Genomic DNA, 23,388 nt, shown 5'->3' with positions numbered 1-23,388 from the left:
TTTGCCCCTTCGCGATTCTTCTGTCGTTCTTTACTCTCCGCTCTTCTTTCCCCCTGTAACTTCACTGTTCGTGGGCTGTGTGGGATGATCTGCAGTTTCTTTCCCGTCTTCAAAACGCAATCAAGACATCCCACTGGCGAAGGATCAAAGGGCAGATCAGCTGAGACGATTACCGGGCTTTCATAACGACCTTCTCTTCTATCAGCCTATGAGAAGAGGTAGGCATAAAAGTATTCATGAAGTCCGCAAATCAATACTCCGTCTACTCAGTCCACTTTACAAGGAGTCATGGCGGAGTCTGATATCGAACACACGCAGCGCCGTTCCTCCTCCCGGACATCCTCATCTTCCCGACACAGCCAAATAGCTAGGCCCGTTCGCACAAGATCTCAAAAACGGCAGTCAGCTGCGTCTTCCAATGCTACCACCACCGACCTCACGTCGTTTCCCTCCCTTTCTCCGGATCGCTCAGTAGAGGGGTTTTTCGGCAAGCCTGCGTTGAACCGCGCCCTGACGAACGCGTTGTTGGACGATCATGAGAGCGGTGATAGCAGTAGCTCAGGGGAAATGACTGGTCGGGATCGAAGGGCAACCTTGGCGAAGTTGACGGGCGGCATGCCACGAACTTCTGGCCGTGCGGCTTTATTTGACGACGCGGTCCCGGTTCACGATTTTCCCGGCGCGCTACACTTGGCGGATGATGCACACATTGAGCGGTTGGTTGCGAGTACGGGAGCTGTGAAATTGGTTCGACAGTTTGCCCGCGATTTGGCGCAACGGGATGCCGAGATCTCGGCTCTGCGCCAGCGGGCTGATGCGAGGGAGAGAGAATTAAAGAGGATGCTGAGGGAGGTTTCTGTCTCCAATCAGGATATAGAGCGTCGGCTGTATGCACTGGAGAATGCACCCCAGAAGGCTGAGAAGGGACAGGATGATGCAAAGGTGGAACAGGAAGCCGGATCCTCGTCTGGCGTTCATGGGTTGATGCAGCAAGCAATGACTGATAACGTGGGGTCTCGGCAGGAGGAGTCGCTAGATGCTACCTCTGCGCAAGCTACTCTTCGTGCTCCGCAACGCTTGGAGAGTGATGCTAAGTCCGGCACCTCTAGTGTTGAATCGGGATCAGGAACTACCCGGAAGCGACAAAGCTCTCTTCGCAATTGGCAGGATTATATCTTCGGTAGTAATACGGCTAGCCGGAAGACCAGCCGAGCGAGCAGCATAATGACTGATGTCGGAGAAGTCGACGAAGAAGACACCCGGCGCCAGCGGAATCCAGTTAACGCGGCCCGCCGAAAAGCGCTCGATGAGCAGCTTTTCAACCCTTTAGGCGGACAAACAGGCTCTGCGGGTGAGATTATCGGAAAAAGCCTCGCTGGGGTTTCGGCAAGTGGGGATGATGCCAGTGTCCATTCGCGCAAGTCGTCGAGGTCCGTATCATCTTGGGCAGTCAAATTGTTTGCTGGAAATCCTCAAACGAACAAGGAAGAAAATAACACGGAATCCCCGCGTGGCCGAGCTCTGTCAACTAATCGGGAAAGGGGTAAAGGCGATTTTCCATCCCTTCAGGTCAACTCTAAGGGAGCTATGTCGGCAGTGGCTGCCTTGAAAAGGATCAACAGCAACGCGAGCATTCACGGAGCGCCAGGAAGATTGACAAGTGGCCCGGGTGCCATGGCCCGGTCGAATCAAGTCGGACGCAGACATGCAGCCTCAAGTGTCTCACATGGAGCAAGTTCGGAAACCGCTGACCACAACCCAACCAATCTCGGACCAGTCGAGATGGATGCTATCCTTCCGATGGAATCGCGGCCTCCAACACTTTCTCATATGTACAACAACTACCAACCTAGTGAGCTTCTGACGGACAGATTCGGGTTCATTTATGATCAGCGCCGAAAGAAGAGGCAGCGAGAAGCTAGTGTACTCAAGAATGGTAGCAATCGGATAAGCATCGCGGAGACTCTTAACAGCTTCCGAACCGACAATTCAGATGGTGACAGTGATGACCTCCAGAGGCAGTGCGCCGCAGAGTCTTCACGCTCGCCAGTCCCATCTCCTGAGGATCCAGAGTCTGGTGATGTTGCAGTTCGGAGATGGCAGGACTATTTGAGGATCGCGACGGGACCAGCCGAGCTGTTGTCTCATACCCCTTCTGCTGGTCCTATAGTGTCATTAACCACCGGCGAGAGCCAGCCCCGGGGCCCTGGAGTTGCTGTCGACAAGCGTGGCTCGCTCTCAGTCAACCCGAATGCTCAGCCATCAGCATCTACATCCGCTGTTGTCGCAGATCGTCCAGAATTTGCGGGAACATCGACCGAAGAACTTGCGGCCACGGCAGCAACCGTCGCTGTAAATGAGAATGAACCCGTGAAGTTGCTTCTCGAACAATTAACTGACCTCCACGACTCGCTGCAGCGCGACAGAACAGTCAGGTGGAACGAGTTTCTGCGCAAAGTGCGTGCCGAGCGGCGGAAGGAAGGGGAAGCCGCGGCGGCGGCGGCAGCAGCTTCGGACCGACCATTGCAGTCCGTACATATGCCGGAGGCGTCTCTTGCGGATGGCGAGGTTGTAGGGGTAGCTGGCTTGGGGAATAAAGGCAAGGTCGGCCGCGCGAAATGGCGGGAGTTCCGAGCTCTCGTCCTCGGTGGTATCCCCGTTGCTCTTCGAGCAAAGGTCTGGTCCGAATGCTGCGGCGCATCTTCCATGCGTGTACCTGGCTACTATGATGACCTCGTGAAGGGAGTCGGCGGCAGTGATCCTGACCCATCTGTCATAGCGCAAATCGACATGGACATCAACCGGACTTTAACAGACAACGTATTCTTCCGCAAAGGCCCTGGTGTCAATAAACTCAAGGAGGTCCTTCTCGCATATGCCCGTCGCAATTCGGAGGTGGGATACTGCCAAGGCATGAATCTTATTGCCGCGTCACTCCTTCTCATTACACCAGCCGCAGAGGATGCGTTCTGGATTCTAGCATCTATGATCGAGATTATCCTCCCAGAACATTACTATGACCATGGTCTTCTGGCTTCCCGGGCTGATCAAGTCGTGCTACGCCAGTATATCTCTGAGGTTCTACCGAAACTAGCAGCTCATTTGGAAGCTCTTGGTGTCGAATTAGAGGCGTTGACATTCCAGTGGTTCCTATCCGTGTTCACCGATTGTCTCTCCGCGGAAGCATTGTATCGCGTATGGGACGTTGTCTTGTGTCTCAACGCTACCAGTGTTATCAACCCTGCTCCGACTACCTCCAGTGCGTCGTCCTCTAGCCCCCGAGATCCCAACGATTCGAGTGCATCTGCTACCAAAGATATCGTCTCCGGCAACGGTGGAGGAAGCACGTTCCTTTTCCAAGTTGCGCTTGCGTTGCTTAAGCTCAACGAACAACAACTTCTCACAACTTGCTCCACACCCGCCGAACTATACACGTATATCAACCATCAAATGACCAACCATGCAATCAGCATCGACGGTTTGATACAGGCCAGCGAGGCCCTCCGCAACGTCGTGCGTCGCGAGGACGTCGTGGAGCGGAGGGCAGTCGCAATGCGGGAGTTTGGGGGATACCCTCCAGACGAGAGTAAATGATTTTATCCTTTTTTTTTCCCGCGTACTTCATGTTTAACAATACCCAAGAGATACATTCCTTGTTTCTGTTGCGCTCCTTCTATGATACCACTTTTCTTTCCTTGATATCTATAGACTGGCATGGTTTCTTGCAATTATACGATCCTTGAGTTTAGATTCTTTCCTGCATCGCTTAAAATTCATTCATTGATGGCGACTTGACGTCAGTTAACAGTGGAAAGGGGGCAAACTGAGATACCCTTTTGACATGAAGCAAATACATACTCATCTCTTAGTATTCAGTCTACTAAGACGCACCAATAAAAATAACAAAAAATAAAAATATCCTTCCTGAGGCTCTTCAAGAAAATAATCCTAGCTAATACAAGAAAGAAAGAAGTAACCACAAGACGGGGAATCAAAACAACCTTCTATACACCCACAACCCTACCCCCTGAACCACCCCCCAAAACCGTCCCAGCAATCTCCCTCTCCTCCTTTGCACTCCCATCTCCAAATAACTCATCAATCTCCTCCAACGACTTTCCACTCGTCTCTGGCACAAGCAAAAACGCCCACACCCCGGCCACAAAACACATCACTGCAAAAAACACATACGTCCGATACCCTATATCCGCCAACATCGACGGCGTAATCACGCCCACAATAAAATCCGACAACCAAATCACGCACGTCGAAAGCGCAACCCCCTTCGACCGTGTCGTCGTCGAAAACACCTCACTGGGCAACGCCCACCCCAGCGGCGAATACGACACCCCATACAACAAGATGAACACGAATGCCATCGCCACGCACGCCCACCCGGCGCTCATATTCGCCGCCCAGTCTTTCGAGTACACGCCCGACAACACCGCAATCACGATATAGGCGGCCGACATCCCCAGCGCGCCGCCGATGGCGAGGGGTCGGCGGCCGATTTTCTCAATGATCAGGAAACAGATTACGGCGGAGACGAGCTGAAGGATGTTGAAGACGCCGGAGAGGATGAGGGATGTTTCGGAGGTTTGGCCGAGGGATTGGAAGAGGGTGGGCGCGTAGTAGATGAAGGCGTTTATGCCCGAGAATTGCTGGAAGAGGGCGATGCCGCAGCCTACGGCGGTGCGTTTCCAGGTTTTGGAGCTGAAGAGGTCGAGCCAGGACAGGAGCTCGAGTTTCATGCCCCTTATGCCGGGGTGTTTGCGTTCTTGGATGAGTTTTTGGAGCCGGGTTTCGGTTATTATGCTGGTGTATTCGATTTGGATGGCGGGGGAGGTTGGCGGGAGATTGCGGAGTTTGGTGAGGCTTGTTAGGCAGTCTGTGTTGCGGTTGACGAGGGCGAGCCAGCGGGGGGAGTAGGGGAAGAAGTGGATTCCTAGGCCGAGGGCTGTGGCTGTTACCATTTGGAGGCCGAATGGGAGGCGGAAGCTGGCTTCGCCGGGGAGGTGGCGCGTGCCGAAGGTGATCCAGTAGGCGATTACGACGCCGGAGGTTATGGAGATGGATTCGAGGACAAGGAGCGTGCCGCGCATGTTTGGGGGGGAAATTTCGGAGATATAGAGGGGGGCGCCCTGTTGGGAGTTGGTTTGGGGTATCTTTTTTAATTGTGGTGTTAGGGTTATGTGCTTACCATTGCTAGGGTGCCGACTCCTACGCCGCCGATGAATCGCCCGGCTACTAGCATGTCATAGTTTGTTGCTGCTGTTTGGATGATTGCGCCGATGTCGAAGACCACCACCATCGCTGTGAGCGCCCATTTGCGCGAAATGCGATCTGAGAGGTGTGACATGAAGATACAGCCGACAAAGGCGCCCAGCAGTAGCATGCCAGTCATCAGCCCCTTCCCGAATGCCGTTTCGGTCCGGGGATACACCTTATGGAACTCGTCCATCACGTTGATGATGGAGATGACGCCCATGTCATATCCCATGGAGAACCCGCCCAGGGAGGCGAGGAAGGCTGCTCCGAAGACATACTTGGAGTAAAAGAGGCCCTTTATACCGCCGGGGCCGTATGATAGTTCATCGGGATCGTTGTGAAGATCTACCGATTGATGATGAAGACCCGGGAGGGCTTCTTCGTCATGTTCAACTGTTGGGCCATCTTTGCGTTTGTCTAGATCGAGTGAACTCATGGTCGATGGTGGTATGTGGAGGGGCCCGGGTGTATAGTAGTAAGTATACAGTATAGTATAGTATGTACAAGGGAGGAGAGAAGAAGAGAAAATTACTCAATTAGGGACGGCAAGAGAAGAACTACCCGGCGATAGGGGATGGTGTGGCGTGGCACCGTTGCGGAGTACCTTGCGTTTCATGAAGTAAACATGGGACACAAATTTGTCCGGCATATTTATATGTAGTATCGGCTATCCGACAGGTGAAGTTAGTCTAAAACCGACTCGACCGACTCGATGCATGTCGGGACCAGACAAAACCGATGACGTCGTTTACACTGAGCCGGGTTCCAAACGGTAAGATTTCCCACTTCCAGGGGAGGAGAAGCTGAAATGCGGAGACATGCCGATAGACGGGGGAACTCCACTTTTCGCCATCTTATAAGTCTATGAGTTATATGAAGACCTTTCCTGTTCTTTACCTATCATTGAGTGGGGACCACAGCCACTGGATTCTGGAGGGATACGACTAGTCCACTATCCAATGACAGTGAAGGGATGGTAGAGGAGGGTAGAGATATGGTTGCAACATATGTTTATTTGAGGAAGAATTATGTACCCCGGTTGATGCCAAATCCCCAGAGTTTCTCAACCCCGGACGCAATCTGAAACTTAAGGTTAACTTAACGCAATCTCCCCGCATCCGAATGGCCCACAACTTAGGGTTGACCGAGTCGGAGCACGAATCAGAGCGCAGAAATTGACTCAAATACTAAGAAAGTCTTGACGCCACGTGATGCAAGGCGGGAAATGATACCATTCTCTTCCACCTCCTTCCAATCTGGTGTCTTGGGAGGCGGGGATTATTGCCTCATTTTTTGCTCCCAAGGCGCTGGGGATTCCCGGTTTGGGTGAGGATTCGACGCCCGACTTGGATGATGTCAAGTTTGGTATAGGTGAAGCTATGTTGCTGCTGTTCTGAGGAGAATTGTATTTCTTCATTTTTGGATCTTTCCTATGTGTTATATGATTTAAGTTGGGTGGACGATTGGTTAATTACTTAAAATTGCTATATTGCTAAAAAAAAAAAAGTCGGTATATATTCCAGGATAGACGCTGTCAGATACATCCGCTTTGTTCAGAAAAGAAGTGTGTTCCATGGAATCACACCACACTGGTCTTGCCACCCATATGTGCTATTAGGTACATAGACAGGGTGTGTTCTGCTTGTTATGCAGTAAAAGTCGACTAAAACTACAGGGGTTCAGGTTGAACCGCAATTAGGAAAGAAGTTAAACATCGGCAATTAGGGGTGCTGGGGAGCCGACTTGCAGTGCATAAACAACGACTTCACAGCTGGTCAGCACGGCAACTAGGTACTATACAAAGGCCGTTCCCGACCTGATGCAATAACAGCAAGTGTTGAGGCAAACAGTGTGACCTTACTCCATGCAAGAACACGCATACTGCATTCCGCCGACCTTCAACCCACGGCTGCCTATGGAACCTTGGCGAATGTCACAAGTACAAGTCATCCTCCGACGTCACGGTAAGAAGGTTCTTGTCTTTTCCCGAAGCTGCCAGATACCCGAGTGAATTTCCCCGATTGAGACATTGTCGGCTTCTGAAAGTTGATACAGCGCAGGAGGGTTCCCTAGAAAGGTAGCCCAGGGAGAGTTTATCTTCCCGCCCGCAGAAAATCTCTCGTGGTTTATGTACGTTTTTTTTAAGACTGATATGGCAATGATTGCACAGCTGGCGTCATCTGGATTGGGTATCTAAAATTTGATGCATTCCTCCGGGGTATGTCTCCTAATTAGGGAGTCAGTCTGGCCATTGTAGCTTGTAGTAGGTGCTCATACTGGCAAGATCGTTTTCGTTGATATATCTACAGGCATATGTTAGCTCAACCCCAGCCTGACAAGGCTCGAACAACCAATCCGTAGGAGTATTTGAACGCCAAGGTCTCATACACGACAGGATGTTCCAAAAGCCGATGCGTTGATGGCTGTGTGTTGGTTTAGATTGTTCGAAATGTCGGTTAGGGCTGGTAAACTAATATAAGCATTAGTGGCAAAGTAGCTCAGTATCGAAGGATGATAGAAGTTCTTCGACTTTGATGACTCTCACGAAGGCCTTAATCAACATCTGCCAGGGTTCTGCGTTCGACTGGTGCCTTTTGCCTGTACGCGAGATGGCGTTTCCCAGTCCAGAAGCATGTTTCTTTGCTATTTGGAACGTATGGTTCTTCCCCCGCACGGGGTATTGAGCATATCAGTTCAATGATAGATATCACCATTTCCGTAAGCTACATAATTCTGCACGTCATTGATCGTTACAACATTGTCGTCTCACGGATTCTCCTCCACCGCTTTCTATAGCCAACCCATATTGGAGGCAGACAAGCCACAGTCACCGCTATTATCGTCAAAGCACACCCTACTCCCAGAGGTAGGAGACTACTAACCAACAACACATTCCACATGACTCCAAATCGCGAGCCAACGCTATTCACATATATGTATTAGCCTTGATAACTACAGACCGCTAGGAAACATATACAGGCAGGATACAAGGGGGCTGACCTGGTTAATTGGACCGAGAAAATTGTCCCCTGCCCTAGACGCATGGATTGCTCGGACGAGAGAAAATGCGGTCTATGCTCTTGTTAGAGTTCGATCTCAATACACATGGCCTTAGTAGAGGGTGGGCAATGGCATTTTACAATTATCTACCCCAGTGCAAATACCACGGCAAGACCTGCTCTCTGCTTTTTTGTTGCTTGGAGTTCAAAAAGGTGTCGGGTTGGGAGAATGACGACTGTGAGTAGATTGGTAAGTTTATACGTGTATCTATCACGGACTTGGCTAAACCATACTCATCGCATCAGAGAGCGTGTCTAAGGCTGTCGTGCCATACAGCTTACCTGGTTCCTTGGAGATGGCCTGAAACGCAGTTATCTATAGACAGTTAATCGAGCTATACACGATAAGAGCACGTGATGATTGGGGTATCTGCTACCATTGTCGAGTGAGAAGTTCTGTCCAAAAGGCAAGCATCCGAAGAATTGAATAAGAAAACATCCGATAAGGTTCATTATGGTGAAGCCGAACACGATATACCAGCTTAAGACGTGTCAGAACACTCACTATCGTTCGGCGACATTGCTAAGTTCGGGTTGGGAACGTACCCTTCCAGATAAACTGGAATTGGCTTCATGATCGGCCGAAGAAAGAAAAGCATCGAGAATTTCACACACCATACAGTCAGCCAGAAAATGATCAGAGACGCCTTGTTCGAACAACTGCATTAACATGTGCATGACATCTACGGAATTGAGGTTACACACAAAAGCATATTGGATCACCAATGTCACATCGTCCCGCAAGGCTGGGCTGTTCGACAAAGCATGTCCAAAATCTGCGCTGCTTTGCGCTACGGAAAGCGCGTCGATATACGGTGACGGCTGTATGGATGGCCGTTTCAACCGAGAGGAGAGCAAACGACGAAAAGGCAAAGTAATCATCGGCTCTCAGGCGCTCGCGAACTGAAATCCTTGAGACAATTCGCAGCGCCATTAGAATCAGGGCAATCAGATAGAGACCCCAATATACGACCTAGGCGACACGATTAGCATTGCGATTCAATTTCAGTTGGATAGGGGCTACGCTTACATAGTCTCGCCATTTCTCCATTCCCTGTCTCCCTTATTATTCTCGAAGATTGCGCGCGTATGAATCGTGCATCTGTGGAGAGATGTAGGGTACTAAGGAAGCTGATCGTCCTCGGCTGGAACATCTCCGAGATGCTGTGACAGTGACAGGATACGCATGCATACCGTGACAATTTGCTACGCATCCGAGGGGGGAAAGCTACTAAGATGAAGGGAGGGAACACGATGTCCGGGGAAGCTTAAGATCAGTGGCTTGTGTCGATCCGTCTCATTCGTCGAATCGGGATCCTAGTTAAGGGTTCCGGTTTAGGGGTGGGCGACGGTACATGATGACGCAGCCATCCTTCGTCCTATTAGACCTTCACTACTAGGAGTTCTAGTGCTTGCTTCTTCTCAGGGTGAATCGAGAGCAAACACTCCCATCGTGACTGGGTCAATTCGGGGACATCCATTGAGTCCGGCTCTCGGTGAGAATTGCTTTTCCCAACGACCAGAATTATGAGAATATATCTCCATTGACTGTCATGAAAGCATATATATCATCATACCTTCACTCCAAACAATGCGGCCGCACTCGCAATCAATCCCCCTGTCTCCCGCATGCAATTTAACTAGAACATGTAGATCAAGACAGTCGTAGAGGCCTTGTTGCGCAGCAATTCCCTGCATTTACACACCAATTTATTCTCCAATGTTTGTCTGGGGATGCGTCCTCTCAGCATCCATTGGAGGAATACTCTTTGGATACGACACCGGAATCATTTCAAGCGCCCTAGTCGTATTTCAGGATGATCTAGGACATGATCTTAGCAATGCAGAGAAGCAACTCTTGACCAGCCTGACCAGCGGCGGTGCTTTTGTTGGAGCCTTGTTTGCGGCTATCACCACAGACGCGGTATGTTGATTGTGCAGCCCTATATACCTAGGAAAAGCTTAACCATGCTCGCCAGATAGGACGAAAGATGGTCATAGGACTGGGGTGCATCTGGTTCACTGTCGGATCCGTCGTCGCATCATCCGCGTACTCAGTAGCCCTAATGTCCATCGCGCGATTCATCATCGGAGTAGGTATGGGCTTCGAAACTATGGTAGGACACCCTACTCTATCTGCACATATAACCATCCTTCTAACAACCCCCACTCCCAGGTCACCCCAGTATACACCTCCGAACTCTCCCCATCCTCCCGCCGTGCCGTATGATCACAGTCTACTCGCTCGCAGTAACAGGCGGCCAAGCCCTCGCCTACGCAATCGGCTCAATCTTCAGCCTAGTCCTCTATGGCTGGCGCTACATGTTCGCCTTCGGCGCCATCACAGCGCTAATCGAAGTCGCCTTGTTCCCCCTATACCCAGAAAACCCCCGACACCTCGTGTCCCGCAACCAAACAACAGACGCCATAATGGTGCTCCAACAAGTCTACCCCCAAGCCCCCACCCTCCAACATCCAAGCCCTCGTCCAAGTAATCCAAGACGTCAACCGCTCCGTCTCCTTCGACCAAGGGCCCCGTAACGCGCTCTGGTCCTGGAAACAACTCCACCTCTTCCCCTCCCACCTCCGCTCCCTAATCACCGCCTGCAGCCTGATGGCCCTGCAGCAGCTCTCCGGCTTTAACTCCCTAATGTACTACTCCGCCACGCTGTTCAATATAATGGGGTTCTCGAGACCCATCGAAGCAGGCCTCATCGTCTCCGGCACGAACTTCCTCTTCACGGCTCTATCGCTCCTGTTCGTCGATCTCGGCCGCCGTCGTTTGTTAGTTTGTACCGTGTGGGGGCTACCGGTTGCGTTGGCGATGGCCGCGGGCGCGTTCTCGAAGGTCAATGTCGATGGTAATCTAGAGCTAGTCACCACCCCACCGTTTGTGGGCGAAAGTGCGAGCTATCGTTTCTTTCGCAGTGTAAATAGCCTTTTATGCCATCGCGCTGGGGAATGTGCCCTGGTTAGCTAATGAGCTTTTGGCCCTGGAGGTAAGGGCCGTGAGTACGGCGATGTTGACTATGGTTTGTTGTATGCCTTGGCCCTCGGTAGTTGCAGTTGCAGTGGTGGTTGATATTGCATCATTTATTTACTAACTTGTCTTGTCTTGTGGTACAGGGGGCTCGAATATACTTGTCTCGGCTACTTTTCTTTCCCTTGTGAGCGCCATCTCGGCGTCTGGGGCGTTTGGGCTTTACGCTGGGGTTTGTTTCGTCGGGTGGGTGATTATTACTTTTACGTATCCGGAAACGGCCGGGTTAGAGCTGGAGAGTATTCCACAGGTGTTTGAGCATGGGTTTGGTGTTCGGTATGCGAACCAGCTGCAGGGGCTGCGGTGGTTAGGTACGGAGTCATGAATCTCCACACTATATATCTAGGTCTTTCATGTCGATGTATATACTATCGTATCGTTGGAGAATCCATTACAGGTGGCTTTTAATAGATTCAGTCCTTGCTCGTGATCAGGTCGTGATGATTTGAGATTGATCATCCGGGTAGTACATTGGGGCTAGTGTCTGTACCTCACATCAATTGATGAAATTTCTCCTAGTATCTCAGTGTTCAGTCATGATATATACCAGTGACAATTTCCATGCAATAACCAACAAGAGCGCCTACGTGAATACGTGAATATGTCATTTCCATTCCAAATGGGGCCGGGGCAGGAGCAGCTGTCCTTTTATTTTGACATATTGGCTGATTTTTATATTAATATCTGCGGTGGGTATCGAATAGTTATGCCGTCAGATAATATCAACACGAATAAGGTTCAAAGAAAGAGAGATACCAAATTTTTCAAGCCCCTTACCGCGGAAGGGGTTCTGGCATCCAGAATCGACCGCTGTCAAGAACGCTGTTCAAGTCGATATTATCCATGGTGGGTCGTAATCCAAGGTCCATCACATCGCGTGCGACAGCCTTAATCTGTCGAACGATCGCCTGGGAAATAGCCCATGTGCGGCCCAGGGATTTGAAGACCCCAATGGTGAGTGTGAGTCGATCACGACTCGGGTCGGGCATTTGTCCGGCTTTAACGGAGCAGGCAGCCAGCTGCACAATAGAGCTCATGACAAGGGCACAGATAAAGAAGGGAGTATGTTTCACAACCGGCATTCGGATGGACGCCAACGAAGAGATTTCACTGGCCGCTTTCACCGCCTTCATCGCATGCGCATGATGCGAGAACGCAGGGATGCTGCAAGGGCCATGGTGACCGCAGATAACTTCCGCAGCCATTGCTGGCGACGACAGCAAATCGGATCGCGGGAAGTGGAGGTAGATGGCCGCACCGTTGACGACCATGGTGGCCTGGAACATCATCTCATCTACCGATCCATCCGACCGCAGCAGTTCAGCTTTAGATTCCGGAAGGTGGTGGAACCAGCTGGTGATCCGCGCGTCGATGGCCTCCACATGGTCCTGCTGACCTTCAACCATGTCTTGAATAGACACCACCCGTGCTAAGATACGCGCAGCTTCGATACGGTAGGTGAAGGAGGAGAAATCCCTTTCCTCATCGTCGAACACCCGTCCATCGAACTGCGCAATTGTTGGGGCAGGTGGTGGAGCCAGTCCATCCTGGTATATCCGTTCCTCGCAGGGAAGCCCGACCTCAGGCGGTACCAATCCCGTTTGGGCGGTCGGTTGGAGCCCCAGTGCTGTCAGCATGTTCTCGATGATATACAGTTCCCACCATGTACGCCTCAGACTCTCCTCTCGCACCGGATCGCCTTCACTCATCATCGCTGCATACCCCTGGGTGTTTACACCTAATTCAAAGGCGATATTAACCGCTGTGACAAGGCACTCTTTAGCCTCGGGGCGCTCGTTGCGCGAATGGAGTACAATGGCCAATAGCAGAAGCGCCTGGAGCTTCTCTATGCTCGCATCCTGCTCCAAGACGGACGACATCACATTGGGTCGGTAGTGTTCGCTGGAGGCGGCTGGCGTGAAGTGGGATCCGATAAACTTGATGACATGGTCGAGATAACGTGGGACATAGGAGCTATACAGAAAACGAAGGGGGGGCAGGATGGGATGCGATGGGTGGAAGTACGTGTAGTAGATATCGATTAGATAGCCATCACCCGGGACGGCAGACGAGGAGTCCGGAGTAAGAGGCTCGTTGTGTAATGGGAGGGGTTGCGTAGAGCTAGACTTGTCGGTTAAACCGGGGCTTCCCGAAGATGGGGTTGTCAATGTGGTCGTTGACATATACTGGAAAGTGTTCTGCAGGCTGTTCCAGTCCGGAGGAATGTCGACCAAGCCCACCGGCTGCGGGTCAAAAGAGGCCGACAGATCCGTCTCATCGGGAGACGGGTTAGCACGCCGTTTCTTTGAAGGACCTTTGTACCCGCGGCGCGAAGGAGTATACTGGCACTCTGATCCGGTGGCCGCACAGCGGCCACACACGGGAGTTTTCCCGTCACATTTAAGATGCTTTTGCCGGCAAAGGAGACACGCCAGAAGCGAAGGGCCGGCCTTCGGAGGCCCTGGGGTTTTAGTTGTGACAAATGGTTCGTTCATCGTGATGAATCACGTAAGATCATAGGTTGCTCAAATTTCTGAGTTAAATCCCCATAAAAGATTGAGGAATATGATAAAAGGAGATCAATTAGCCCCAGAACCAATTGATGAATAATAAAAGAAGAGGTGACACTTTGTGTAATTGTGGCGTGAGGCAGGGGGAATCACTCTGTTTTTTTTTCTTTTTGTTGGGGAAGAGCGACAAACACACAAAGAGCAGGAAAAGGGGGGGTTGGAATGGAACGGGTGTACGAACAAAACAACTTGAAGGAGAGACTCGGGAAATAAGAAATAGGGAAATGAAAGAACAGGTGATCACGAAGTTCCAGTGAAGATAAAGAAAGAATTAGTCAGGGGAGGAGGTGGTACACAAAGTGAACAGAGCAGAGAATATACTAAGGCAACCCAATCAGATGGGAACCTGCTTTAGCGCCGTGATAGACAGTACTTGTCCATACGAGGTACACGGTACGTGGCCAACGGTGTGTATATTACAGAGTCAAGACCAGGAAATAATAGGAACAGTACCCCACACGGGATAGATGAGATGAAATCGACAATCAGATCGATAAATATGGAATTCTGTACAAGGGGAATCAAATTGGAAGATCTTGAGTGAAACATGGAGAAAGATAAAAACAAGGTCGACCGCTCGTCTCCTCAACCCTGTCAAGAATTACCTTTGAAACGGGTTTCGGCTTAGTCACGTTCCTCGCTGACTGATCAATTTACGTACTAGTCCAATGGTAGTAGTGGTGGTACTTACTAGTACTAGACAAAGTACTTCCACTTCAGGTACCCCGGCCTAACCCGATCAAGAACCAACAAACAGGTGTCACTTGCGACCGGCCGATCTCGACCTCCGCTCAGCCTGTCGGACATACTTCACTTCCTCTTCCTTTACTATCTCCCACCACCCCCATTGGAATTCAGTCGTTCATATTCATTTTGAGTTGAGAAGGTAAGCCTCTAACGGGTATCAGCGCCCAATCCGAAACTATTGTTAGTCTGATTTAAGACAACGAGGGTCCTATAATTGCTGACTATTGACGTGGCTTCTAATAGCAGCAGCAGCGCCGGCTTCCCATCGCATCGATCAATCAATTCTCCCCACTTTAAAAGAAGCCTACTGACATTGCCTCCTCATTCATTATACACCGGTCTCATATTTATAATAAACCTCTCGCTATCGTCAAGATGATTTCCGACGACGATCTTCACCGTCTCGCCATCTTCCTCGGTTCCTGTGCTATGATGATGATTGTCCTCTACCACTTCCTCGAAGTCAATGCCAAAGATAATGAAGTCGATAATACAAGTGACGTAAAGAAGTCTACCGCTGCTTCTCAGGAGTCTGTTGCCGCAAGCCCTGCGGCAGTACCTCCGGCCGCCGCAGGCGCCTCATCAGCCATTGGAGGAGGAAAAGACCGGTAGTGGCTTTCTCCATCCCGTTAGCGTTGTTTTCTCTATTTGCTACTTTTTATTTTTTATTTATTTTTCGCCCTTGGTTCTTATCGTGACCGCGAGGAAGAAAGGACAAGCGCGGCAATAATGGATACCCCGATGGCCTTGGTTGGAGCGGTTAATGTCAGGAAGGACAAGCTAGTGCGTGATCTGCTTGGAAGGTTACGTCCATTCAAAGAATACATCACTATTGTACAAGTTTCTAGGCGGATGGTTTCCTACCGAGGGTAAACTGCCTTGGGAAAGGGTGGAGGTATAATGTACACAGAATATTCGAATCGCAATCAACCAAACGGCACTTCCTAGAATCGACACCCAACCCTGTGCAATGCAAGATAGGATGCGAAATCAATAGATGCAAAGGGGTATCACATGTTTCCCTAACCCTCAAGTTTTACTTCGTAAACGTCCTCCTCATTGCTCACTCTCTCATTCCGGGCGGGGGTAGCCAACTGGCATCCACCGGGATCCAAGCCAACCCCAATCTGTTCTTTGAGCCTCTGTACAGCCTTGAATATCCCCTGGGCCTTGTCACGCTGCGTATTGTTCCCATGCACGCGATTAAATGCTCGGATGGAAGAGTAATTGGCTGGAAAGATAAGCGAATCTTCACCGCCTGCTAGAGGGGACTCTGGAATCGTCGAAGGAACGTGGCTTTTGCTGGCAGTACTTCCTACTAGAAAGTATGAATCAAATATTAATAACGCACTATGTTGACCAAAGATCACATTGGAGAGCAATCAGCCAAATGCTTTCTCACCAGTTCCAGGCACTGATGGTCCATCACCCAATTTCCAGGCAATGGGTTCAAGATGAGCACCTCTAATATGCTTAACGAGAGCGGCCGCAGGAAAGTTGTCACTACAAGTGCAACCCTTCCATTCGCATGTGAGAGTGTAAGGTACGTGGACCTTATAAATATGCTTTGCTAGCATTTCGAGATTATGAAGTTCGGCGCGACATTGGTCCCACTCGCAAGAATAGACCTGATAAGGAACCTGGGGCATGGGGGGAGGAGCCGCCTGGATCTTCGAGCTACCGGGCGGGCGTCCTGGAGGACGTCCCGGTGTGCGTCCCGGCGGTCTTCCAGGCGGTCTCTTTTCAACCATCTTATCCGACGAAACACTAGGGCTTCGTACAGTTACCTGTACCAAGGTATTCAGTGGTTGGGGTTTTGTCGCCGCTGGCAATTGAACTTGGATTATACTCGGTGATTGGGTTTGTTGTAGTTTTGATTGTTCGAGGGGCTGCGCTGGAGTAGGATGTTGTTCTTGGTTCGGGGCTTGGCGTTGTGTTTGTATGGTTGGCGGCGCACCGAGTAATGACGGTTCCTTTGGCGGAGTGGAAACCTGCATCGGCGCCTGAGGCGGGTCACGTGGCTTTTCCTCACGCTCTGCATCGACCAAGTCCCAGCGAAATGTTTCCAAATCGGACGAGTTATCGACATTATGAAAGACATCACGCAAGCGAGTGAGGTGATGGTTCAATGCTGGTTCCGTTGGGTGACGCCCGGCTGCGATTAACACATCTCTGGCGATCGTCCCCGGGTCATAACTGGGTTTCAAAGCAGCCTCTGACTTGTTTAGGGGTTTAACGATATCTACACGATTCTTGAGGAAGGTCTTGTCTCTTGTATCTTGAGGGCTAAAAGAGTATGACGAAAGGTTTCCTTGCGAAACAGGCTTCGGCATTGCGTTAGTGATGGTAGATTGTATGCTGTACTTGCTCGGCGTTGTAGAAGCTTCAATGAGGCGCCTCTTTATGTCATGTCCATGATCTAGCCCTTGTGGTGTATGCGACGTCACTGAAGCTCTAGAATGAATCGATGTCGACTGCTGTGTGACAGGTAGATGAGGACGATGTCCTTGTGCGGTCACTGAAGTACTTGAGGGCATCGGTGAGTATGGAGTCGAGTGCTGAGGCGGACCTTGGTAGTACCCTGACACGGGAGCCGTGGTCTGGTACTGAACAGCAGGATTTGTATGGAGGGTAGCCGGTCTCACATATCCTTGGTTGGGTGGATATGGGGACGAGTGATGGGTGGGAGCGATGCTCATAGGATCTTGTGTTGTTGACTGCGCAGTGAAGTACGCCGCAGGAACTTCACTCTGCAAGGCAACTCCATATTCCTGTTTGTAAAGTCTATAACCAGATTGTGGACAACTTGAAAGCCAGTTGTATCCATCGTTCGCGTTCGACATTTTGGATCGCCAATGCCACGCTTTAAAGGTATCCAGTTAAAGCCCTATTTTCTCTCTCAGCATGACAGAAGCAGTCCTAACATGAAACTGTATATATGTGTGTAAGTAGTAGTGACTTTCAATGGCACAGACATGCTATTGCCATATCCATCCAGGTATGAATGATCTTTGTCGCGCATTCGCGATGATCTTCCAATGGAATGGTCTCCTACTTTCCGATATCTTTTCTCTACCGCCTACTATTCTAATGCCAATGGTCCAATGGCATGGTCTTATGCAAGGGCAGAATGAGTACAGCTCGCGGGCGGTCAATTTATTAGCTCAGTCATGTGAACCAATCAGCGGCGGTACCAACCCTAAGACATGTCATGTGACGCACATTCCGGCTACCCAGTTCATCTTTTCATTCCTCACCTCCTCTCCTTTCGTTATTATACCACTTCGTTGTGATACAAACTGTTCGCATAATGGGCAACTTTAAGAGGGACTAGAACACAACTGTGGCCTTGTCGACAATCGGAGAAGACAATTGGAACTCGATTCAGAGTCTAACAATACTTACAGTTCCGCTCTATCTCATCCTTGCGGATGACAAAGTAACCATCGCCTGTGGTTCCAGCACGCTCCAATCCCGGAGTACATTACCGTCAAGCCAAGACTACTACAGGGACTTGGTTAGTTTCATGCAAATAGGGTGATTTGGCGAGGCAGTACGTGAGATACTTAAAATGAGATGGGATAAACAAACCTGTTATGACCAAGCTTTCGTCTTATTTTTTCTCCAAAAAGACTAGTGCATGCTATGAAGGGAAGCAAGAGACAAACAATGCAAGAGTTCAAAATTCTCTCATGGCCTTTCCGACGACGTTTCTTGCTTCTGGCTACATCAGTTGCTACCTGTCAGGCTACAACCTATCACTGAATCTCACGAGTCTGCGATTCATCTCGTACATCCCCCCTCAAATCTGCCCATCGCACCCTGAATCCGGTGACTGCTACATCCGTAGCAGAGCAAACCCCCTTTCCCCTAAACCTTCACCTTCCCCCTTACCGCCGAATTATCTCCTCATCAATCCCGTCTCGACGGACCCCAATGGTTGGAGAGGTAAACGACTGGCGCAGAAGGAATCCCAGTCCAATCTCTGGTTTTACCGGAGGTTGGTTCTGCCTCGCTTGCAGACTCGCACTGATGCGTTAGCTAGGAAGCTGTGAGTTTGATAGTGAGATACAATGCCTAGTTAGAAGTAGTTTAATGAATTTTGGCCGAATTTACTTTTATTCTTGGTTCCTTTCTCTTTCGGGTAGCATATGACGGTAGCTGTCTCAGTGGCTTAAAAATAGTCACCATTTTGGTAACATAAATATATATTCTATTGTATACTTATGCGTGCGTTATTCATCCGGGCATACGCAGAACAAATCCCAACCACAACAAGAAACCCGCATTTATTATGTATGAGAAAGATACCAGCTTTATGCTTAATAGTACAAGAAAAGAAGTGTGCTAAACTGCAGAACAACCCATCGTGAAAGACATTGTAAAAGCGCCTCCCCCTCCCCACAATCCGACATACCACCCCGTACGCAGTAGCGGTACTTATCACGATCAGACTAAACAACCATAATCACTAGCCTTCACTTCTCACTGTGACCCACACACTTCCCCCAGGCCGGCAATCCACACCCCATCCCAATAAATAGATACAGTAGGAACACGATAACGACTCCCAAGAGCACCATCAGCTTGATATTCTTCCACCACATCCGTCGCCTCAGGCCCCGGCTCCGAATGCGGAAATCGTGCGCACTCCCGCCTAACCGGTCCGTCTTGTCAACGAGTAGGTCAATCCGCTCCCCACGCTCCAGTACCCGCTCGATATTCTCTGTCATGATATCCCGGACGCTGTCGATCTCCCTACGGGCTGAGGCGATGGAATCCGATGGCGGGGCGGTGTTGTAGGTCTGGAGCAGGGAGCGGAGCTCATTGTTGAACGCAGCGCAACCGTAGGCTGGTAGAGCGGCGAAATCGGTACCAGAGGGCGGGTAGGTAGATAGGAACTTGCGTTTCATTTCGAGGAGGAAGGCAAATGGGATGCGACGGCCTTGCTCGGCGGTCGCGACGACGATGTAGCTTAGCGGGGCGTAGGATTGTGGTTCCTGTCGGGCGCTGGAGTCGTCCGATGCCCCCGTAGGTGAGTCGGCGACATAGTGGACGAAGAGGCGTTCATGGGTGTAGGTGAGCTTTTGGGATTTCTCGTGCGTGATTTTGGGGAGGATGATGGAGGCGAGCGAGGAGGCGGATGTTGAGGATGTTCCTGGTGCGGAATGCTCTGCGAGGATTGTAGTACGGTGGGCTATGCAGGTACTGGGGGGTTCGTTATGTCAGCCTAGATTTGGAGATGGTTATAGATTTCTGAGGGGGTTGCGCAGTATGAACATGGACATACTAGAGTAGAAAGCTCGAAGGCTTCGAGGACGAGGCCATGGTGATAGGTTTTTTGTTTGGACTATAGTGGTAGAATGAAGGGGAAAGAGATCTCCCTTAAAATATTGCGGGAAAGGTATATCTGTTACCTTTTTTGTCAGCTCGCGGGGTTTGCTGGTGCCTAGCCGAGATAAATTCGCAGTCAATAAGAGACTCGGAGAGTGATGATCGCGATGCCGTGACGTCGGGGCGCCAAGAACCCCAGATTCCATCACGTGGCCTTGATTATACATGGCTTTCCTACGTACGAAGCAGATATGATAAAGCCACAAAGGTCATTACTGTCATAACTCTTAGAAATCAAAGCTCGTTATCACATGGGGTACCTCTAATGAAATCAAAAGTATCTGCTCCTATAGTTCAATTATTTCTTCGCAGACGGAAATCCAGCGTGACAGTATTATCACCGCTTAAATCCAACTCCTCAAAATCACTTAGGTCGTTAGACTGGCTCAATGTGTCTAGGACGACTGTGTCACTGCCATCACTGTCATACTCAAAAGAGCCATCTTCGTCATCGTCAGCCGATGAATTCAACAGAAAAGAACTGTCGTCAGCTGTTCCGTATCCTTCTACTGATGTTGGCTCCTGGTAACCATTAACTCCATCCTTGTCTTTCTGGGAACAGATAGATATCGATTGTATAGACATAGCATCCACTCCATACCCATCCGTGGTTCTGTGTGAGGCGCCTTGGACAGTACTCTCGATGTCTCGGGTACTGATCATAGAGATTGACCCGGCCGTTGACGCTGCGCTTCCTAGGTGAATCTCTGGACCCGGTGTTGAGAAACCCCCTGTCTCTAAGATGGGAATATCTTGATCCATAAAAACACCTCCAGTCCCATCGTCATTGCCTCCTGCCCACAGTGGTAGGTATTTGAATTCGTTTTCGGTGAGACAAGTAACTGTATCGGTCTTCTCGATCGAGCCTCTACCCAGATCAAACATGTCGCTTGCATACTTGGTCACGTATGACCGCACTTCTGAAATGAATGAATCTAGATCGAATAGACCTTTTCGCTGTGCGAATAAATTAGATAACCAGGTCGACGGGTCATAATTCTCCTCCATAACCCAAGGGCTCGCTGCATGCGGGTGGTAGTTGAGCTTTTCATCCTTCGACCCTCCCACCAAAGAGTTGAATTTGTAAACTATCTCGCAGAGATTATCACGTGTGACCCGCTTGATTGTCGCGTTATCATGGGCCCTGAAAGTGGGCAACCAGTCTCCCAAGCTGGCAACGGAAGGGTTCCAAAAAAACTCGTCAATATCTGGGAACTCACTCCCGGTGAACTGCTCGTTCATGAGGTTTTTCCAGAATGTCCTACAAAGAATGCGCTCTGGGTAGCGCATTGAGCTGTAAGCGTATTTATAGTGCGCTGAGGGATTGTTATCCTTGTTACTTCCTGTTACCGGTAGCCAAATTCCATTTCCTCTTTCCACCCATTGCACAATATGCGCGCGGACATACTCCTTGCAAGTACTGATGAGCTCAAACATGTAGATATTCTCCATATAAGTCTCTGGAGTAAAATTGAGTAGTTCCTGGAAGGTGGGCAATTCGAGGAGCCAATGCATTTCAGAACCGGCCAGTCTGAGGAACCGATCTATAACGTGCTCCATAAAACTTTTGCTTGCGTACTCAATGCGTTGGAGCTCGTCATCGTCCAGCAATGGCTCTCGGAGACGTCCATGAAAGGTCCACTGTGGCTTGCCTGGCAAAGGTTGTTTATCTGAGTATGCTAACAAAAACAAAGCCTCCTCCCCGACGAGAACCGAGAATGAGTCACGGCAAAGATAGTCGCATTGAATCCCACAGCCAATTTTGTACGCAATCTCTGGATGGTGTTCTATAAGTTGGACGTTCGTTGGGTCGTAAAGCCAGGATAATACGAGGCTCCTGATTTTCGGTGCCGTAGCTACTCCGAATACTCTAGCTAGCGCGAAAAAGGTCCAGAACTTGCAAGGTGTATCGAGCTCGGGGGCGAAACCTTCCAAAGCATATATTATGTGTTCAATCCCACGTCGGTGTCGAATCACAGAATATTCCAAAGGGAGGCCTGGTTTTCTTCCAGGAGCATTTGAACGAGTGTTACCTGAAGCAGAAGGGCTTTCAACCTTGCCTTCCGGCAATTCTACTTCGTCTTGACCACCAACGAGAGCAGAGGGCAAGCTACACCATGCTGGAGAGGATTGAGCCCAGTTCCTAATACCCAAAGGGCACGACAGTTCCGTGAGAAATATGACAGCATCTTCCTCCACTGTAGGAGGGGTGAGATCAATGACGTATTTGATTCCATTCGTGAGCTTTCCCTCAAGTCCGCGGCGACTGATGGTTCGAGCCTGAGCCCTTGGTAGGAAGAGATCCTTAAAGTAAGTAGAACCAGTATCTAGAAGCTTCTGGCTACAGATACGGTGAGGAATGCATTCCGGGGAGCGCGGTAAGGCGGACACGGAAGCTTTCTGTGGGGGAGGGTCAATATACAATAGCGTGTCAGCGTTGTTAAGAAGAAGCAATCCCGAACAGGGATTATCCGTATTGATATCTAGGGAGAAAGGTTGGAAAAATGTCCTTGCGGCTGCTGACAGATCGGCAGAGTAACTCATATTCGTATACTTTTCCTAAACTTCCACGAAAGTGTTTGTCTGTGAGTATTCTGCTGAGGCAGATTGGGATATTCAGAGTTAACTGCAGAGCTTTAGTATATCTATTGATCAATACATCAGTCAGTCATACTAGGGGCAAAGTGAAACCGTCGTAAAGGGAGGCTGAGAGCCTGAGATAGAGTAGCCTAATTCGTTTCCTCCTTCCAAAGACAAACTTTTGATTTTTTTGCTTGAGGAGACCGTCGTGAAACGAGTATCATTAACAATAAGACCTTACGGCCCAATACCTAAGCGGTAGACCAGAGTAGTTGCAAGGTAACCAGGTTGTTGTCCTCGGTTGGAATTTAACTCCAAAGACATTCCCTCCATACATAAATAGACCCCTGCCGCGGGGCCACATGTGACCCATGAGGCTGAGTCGCGGAAAGCCTCTTCGGAACTGAGCCACGATGAGTGATGGAGTGTACTACTAGTATTATATCACGGAGTACTGTGTTGACCCTGGAGATAATAGAAATCTCTAGCTAGAAGTATCCAAAATCATCAGCCTGGAGGCCATTTGACCCGAACGCAACTCCATTGGACTCATGAGTGTCAGGGTAATTATCAAGGATTACATCTGCACCCGTAGTTTAATATTGCTAATTAATAATAATTCCCATAGTAGTCCAAGTACTTGACGTCAAGTGGATAACGGGTATGGGATGGGATCATGGAGATGTCATGTTCTGGAGGAGCCATGGTATGATCCAAGTACATCTGTGAC

At 49.9% G+C, this 23,388-nt stretch overlaps 10 protein-coding genes across 10 annotated transcripts; 4 read left to right on the top strand and 6 right to left on the bottom strand.

Moving 5' to 3' along the window:
- Window positions 1–80: 80 nt before the first annotated feature.
- On the top strand, window positions 81–3,799 carry BDW43DRAFT_108957 (TBC domain-containing protein). The gene has a single exon (XM_032037879.1). The coding sequence runs from the start codon at window positions 289–291 to the stop codon at window positions 3,592–3,594; it is 3,306 nt and encodes a 1,101-aa protein (XP_031899260.1). The 5' UTR covers window positions 81–288; the 3' UTR covers window positions 3,595–3,799.
- On the bottom strand, window positions 3,800–5,930 carry BDW43DRAFT_109051 (general substrate transporter). The gene is made up of 2 exons (XM_032037881.1): window positions 5,201–5,930; window positions 3,800–5,141 (listed from the first exon to the last, which is right to left on the bottom strand). Exons 1-2 carry the CDS (start codon window positions 5,702–5,704, stop codon window positions 4,005–4,007), a joined length of 1,641 nt encoding a protein of 546 aa, XP_031899259.1. The 5' UTR covers window positions 5,705–5,930; the 3' UTR covers window positions 3,800–4,004.
- A 3,047-nt stretch (window positions 5,931–8,977) lies between these two features.
- BDW43DRAFT_279369 (uncharacterized protein) lies at window positions 8,978–9,933 on the bottom strand. The gene is made up of 2 exons (XM_032042295.1): window positions 9,358–9,933; window positions 8,978–9,300 (listed from the first exon to the last, which is right to left on the bottom strand). The coding sequence occupies exons 1-2, from the start codon at window positions 9,376–9,378 to the stop codon at window positions 9,025–9,027; spliced, it is 297 nt and encodes a 98-aa protein (XP_031899258.1). The 5' UTR covers window positions 9,379–9,933; the 3' UTR covers window positions 8,978–9,024.
- Window positions 9,934–10,318: 385 nt separating this feature from the next.
- BDW43DRAFT_301020 (uncharacterized protein) lies at window positions 10,319–11,920 on the top strand (the record flags this gene model as incomplete). The annotated part of the gene is made up of 6 exons (XM_032044987.1): window positions 10,319–10,444; window positions 10,504–10,551; window positions 10,786–11,230; window positions 11,265–11,366; window positions 11,454–11,643; window positions 11,887–11,920. 6 exons carry the CDS (start codon window positions 10,319–10,321, stop codon window positions 11,918–11,920), a joined length of 945 nt encoding a protein of 314 aa, XP_031899257.1.
- BDW43DRAFT_108913 (Zn(II)2Cys6 transcription factor) lies at window positions 11,724–14,075 on the bottom strand. Its single transcript, XM_032037878.1, has one exon. The coding sequence runs from the start codon at window positions 13,860–13,862 to the stop codon at window positions 12,141–12,143; it is 1,722 nt and encodes a 573-aa protein (XP_031899256.1). The 5' UTR covers window positions 13,863–14,075; the 3' UTR covers window positions 11,724–12,140.
- Window positions 14,076–15,059: 984 nt separating this feature from the next.
- Window positions 15,060–15,448, top strand: BDW43DRAFT_312097 (dolichyl-diphosphooligosaccharide--protein glycosyltransferase subunit 4; the record flags this gene model as incomplete). Its single annotated transcript, XM_032047300.1, has 2 exons — window positions 15,060–15,292; window positions 15,394–15,448. 2 exons carry the CDS (start codon window positions 15,060–15,062, stop codon window positions 15,446–15,448), a joined length of 288 nt encoding a protein of 95 aa, XP_031899255.1.
- Window positions 15,449–15,501: 53 nt separating this feature from the next.
- Window positions 15,502–17,711, bottom strand: BDW43DRAFT_108888 (putative C2H2 finger domain protein). The gene is made up of 2 exons (XM_032037877.1): window positions 16,087–17,711; window positions 15,502–16,002 (listed from the first exon to the last, which is right to left on the bottom strand). Exons 1-2 carry the CDS (start codon window positions 17,525–17,527, stop codon window positions 15,707–15,709), a joined length of 1,737 nt encoding a protein of 578 aa, XP_031899254.1. The 5' UTR covers window positions 17,528–17,711; the 3' UTR covers window positions 15,502–15,706.
- A 179-nt stretch (window positions 17,712–17,890) lies between these two features.
- BDW43DRAFT_279360 (uncharacterized protein) lies at window positions 17,891–18,759 on the top strand. The gene has a single exon (XM_032042294.1). It carries the CDS (start codon window positions 18,281–18,283, stop codon window positions 18,737–18,739), a length of 459 nt encoding a protein of 152 aa, XP_031899253.1. The 5' UTR covers window positions 17,891–18,280; the 3' UTR covers window positions 18,740–18,759.
- On the bottom strand, window positions 18,757–20,139 carry BDW43DRAFT_279356 (synaptobrevin family protein). Its single transcript, XM_032042293.1, has 2 exons — window positions 19,975–20,139; window positions 18,757–19,892 (listed from the first exon to the last, which is right to left on the bottom strand). Exons 1-2 carry the CDS (start codon window positions 20,010–20,012, stop codon window positions 19,163–19,165), a joined length of 768 nt encoding a protein of 255 aa, XP_031899252.1. The 5' UTR covers window positions 20,013–20,139; the 3' UTR covers window positions 18,757–19,162.
- Window positions 20,140–20,372: 233 nt separating this feature from the next.
- Window positions 20,373–22,622, bottom strand: BDW43DRAFT_312093 (uncharacterized protein; the record flags this gene model as incomplete). The annotated part of the gene is made up of 1 exon (XM_032047299.1): window positions 20,373–22,622. One exon carries the CDS (start codon window positions 22,620–22,622, stop codon window positions 20,373–20,375), a length of 2,250 nt encoding a protein of 749 aa, XP_031899251.1.
- Between the last annotated feature and the right edge of the window lie 766 nt (window positions 22,623–23,388).

The sequence above is a fragment of the Aspergillus alliaceus genome (genome assembly GCF_009176365.1).
Source record: "Aspergillus alliaceus strain CBS 536.65 unplaced genomic scaffold BDW43scaffold_28, whole genome shotgun sequence".
Taxonomy (NCBI): domain Eukaryota; kingdom Fungi; phylum Ascomycota; class Eurotiomycetes; order Eurotiales; family Aspergillaceae; genus Aspergillus; species Aspergillus alliaceus.
This window is presented reverse-complemented; position numbering and strand designations above follow the sequence as displayed.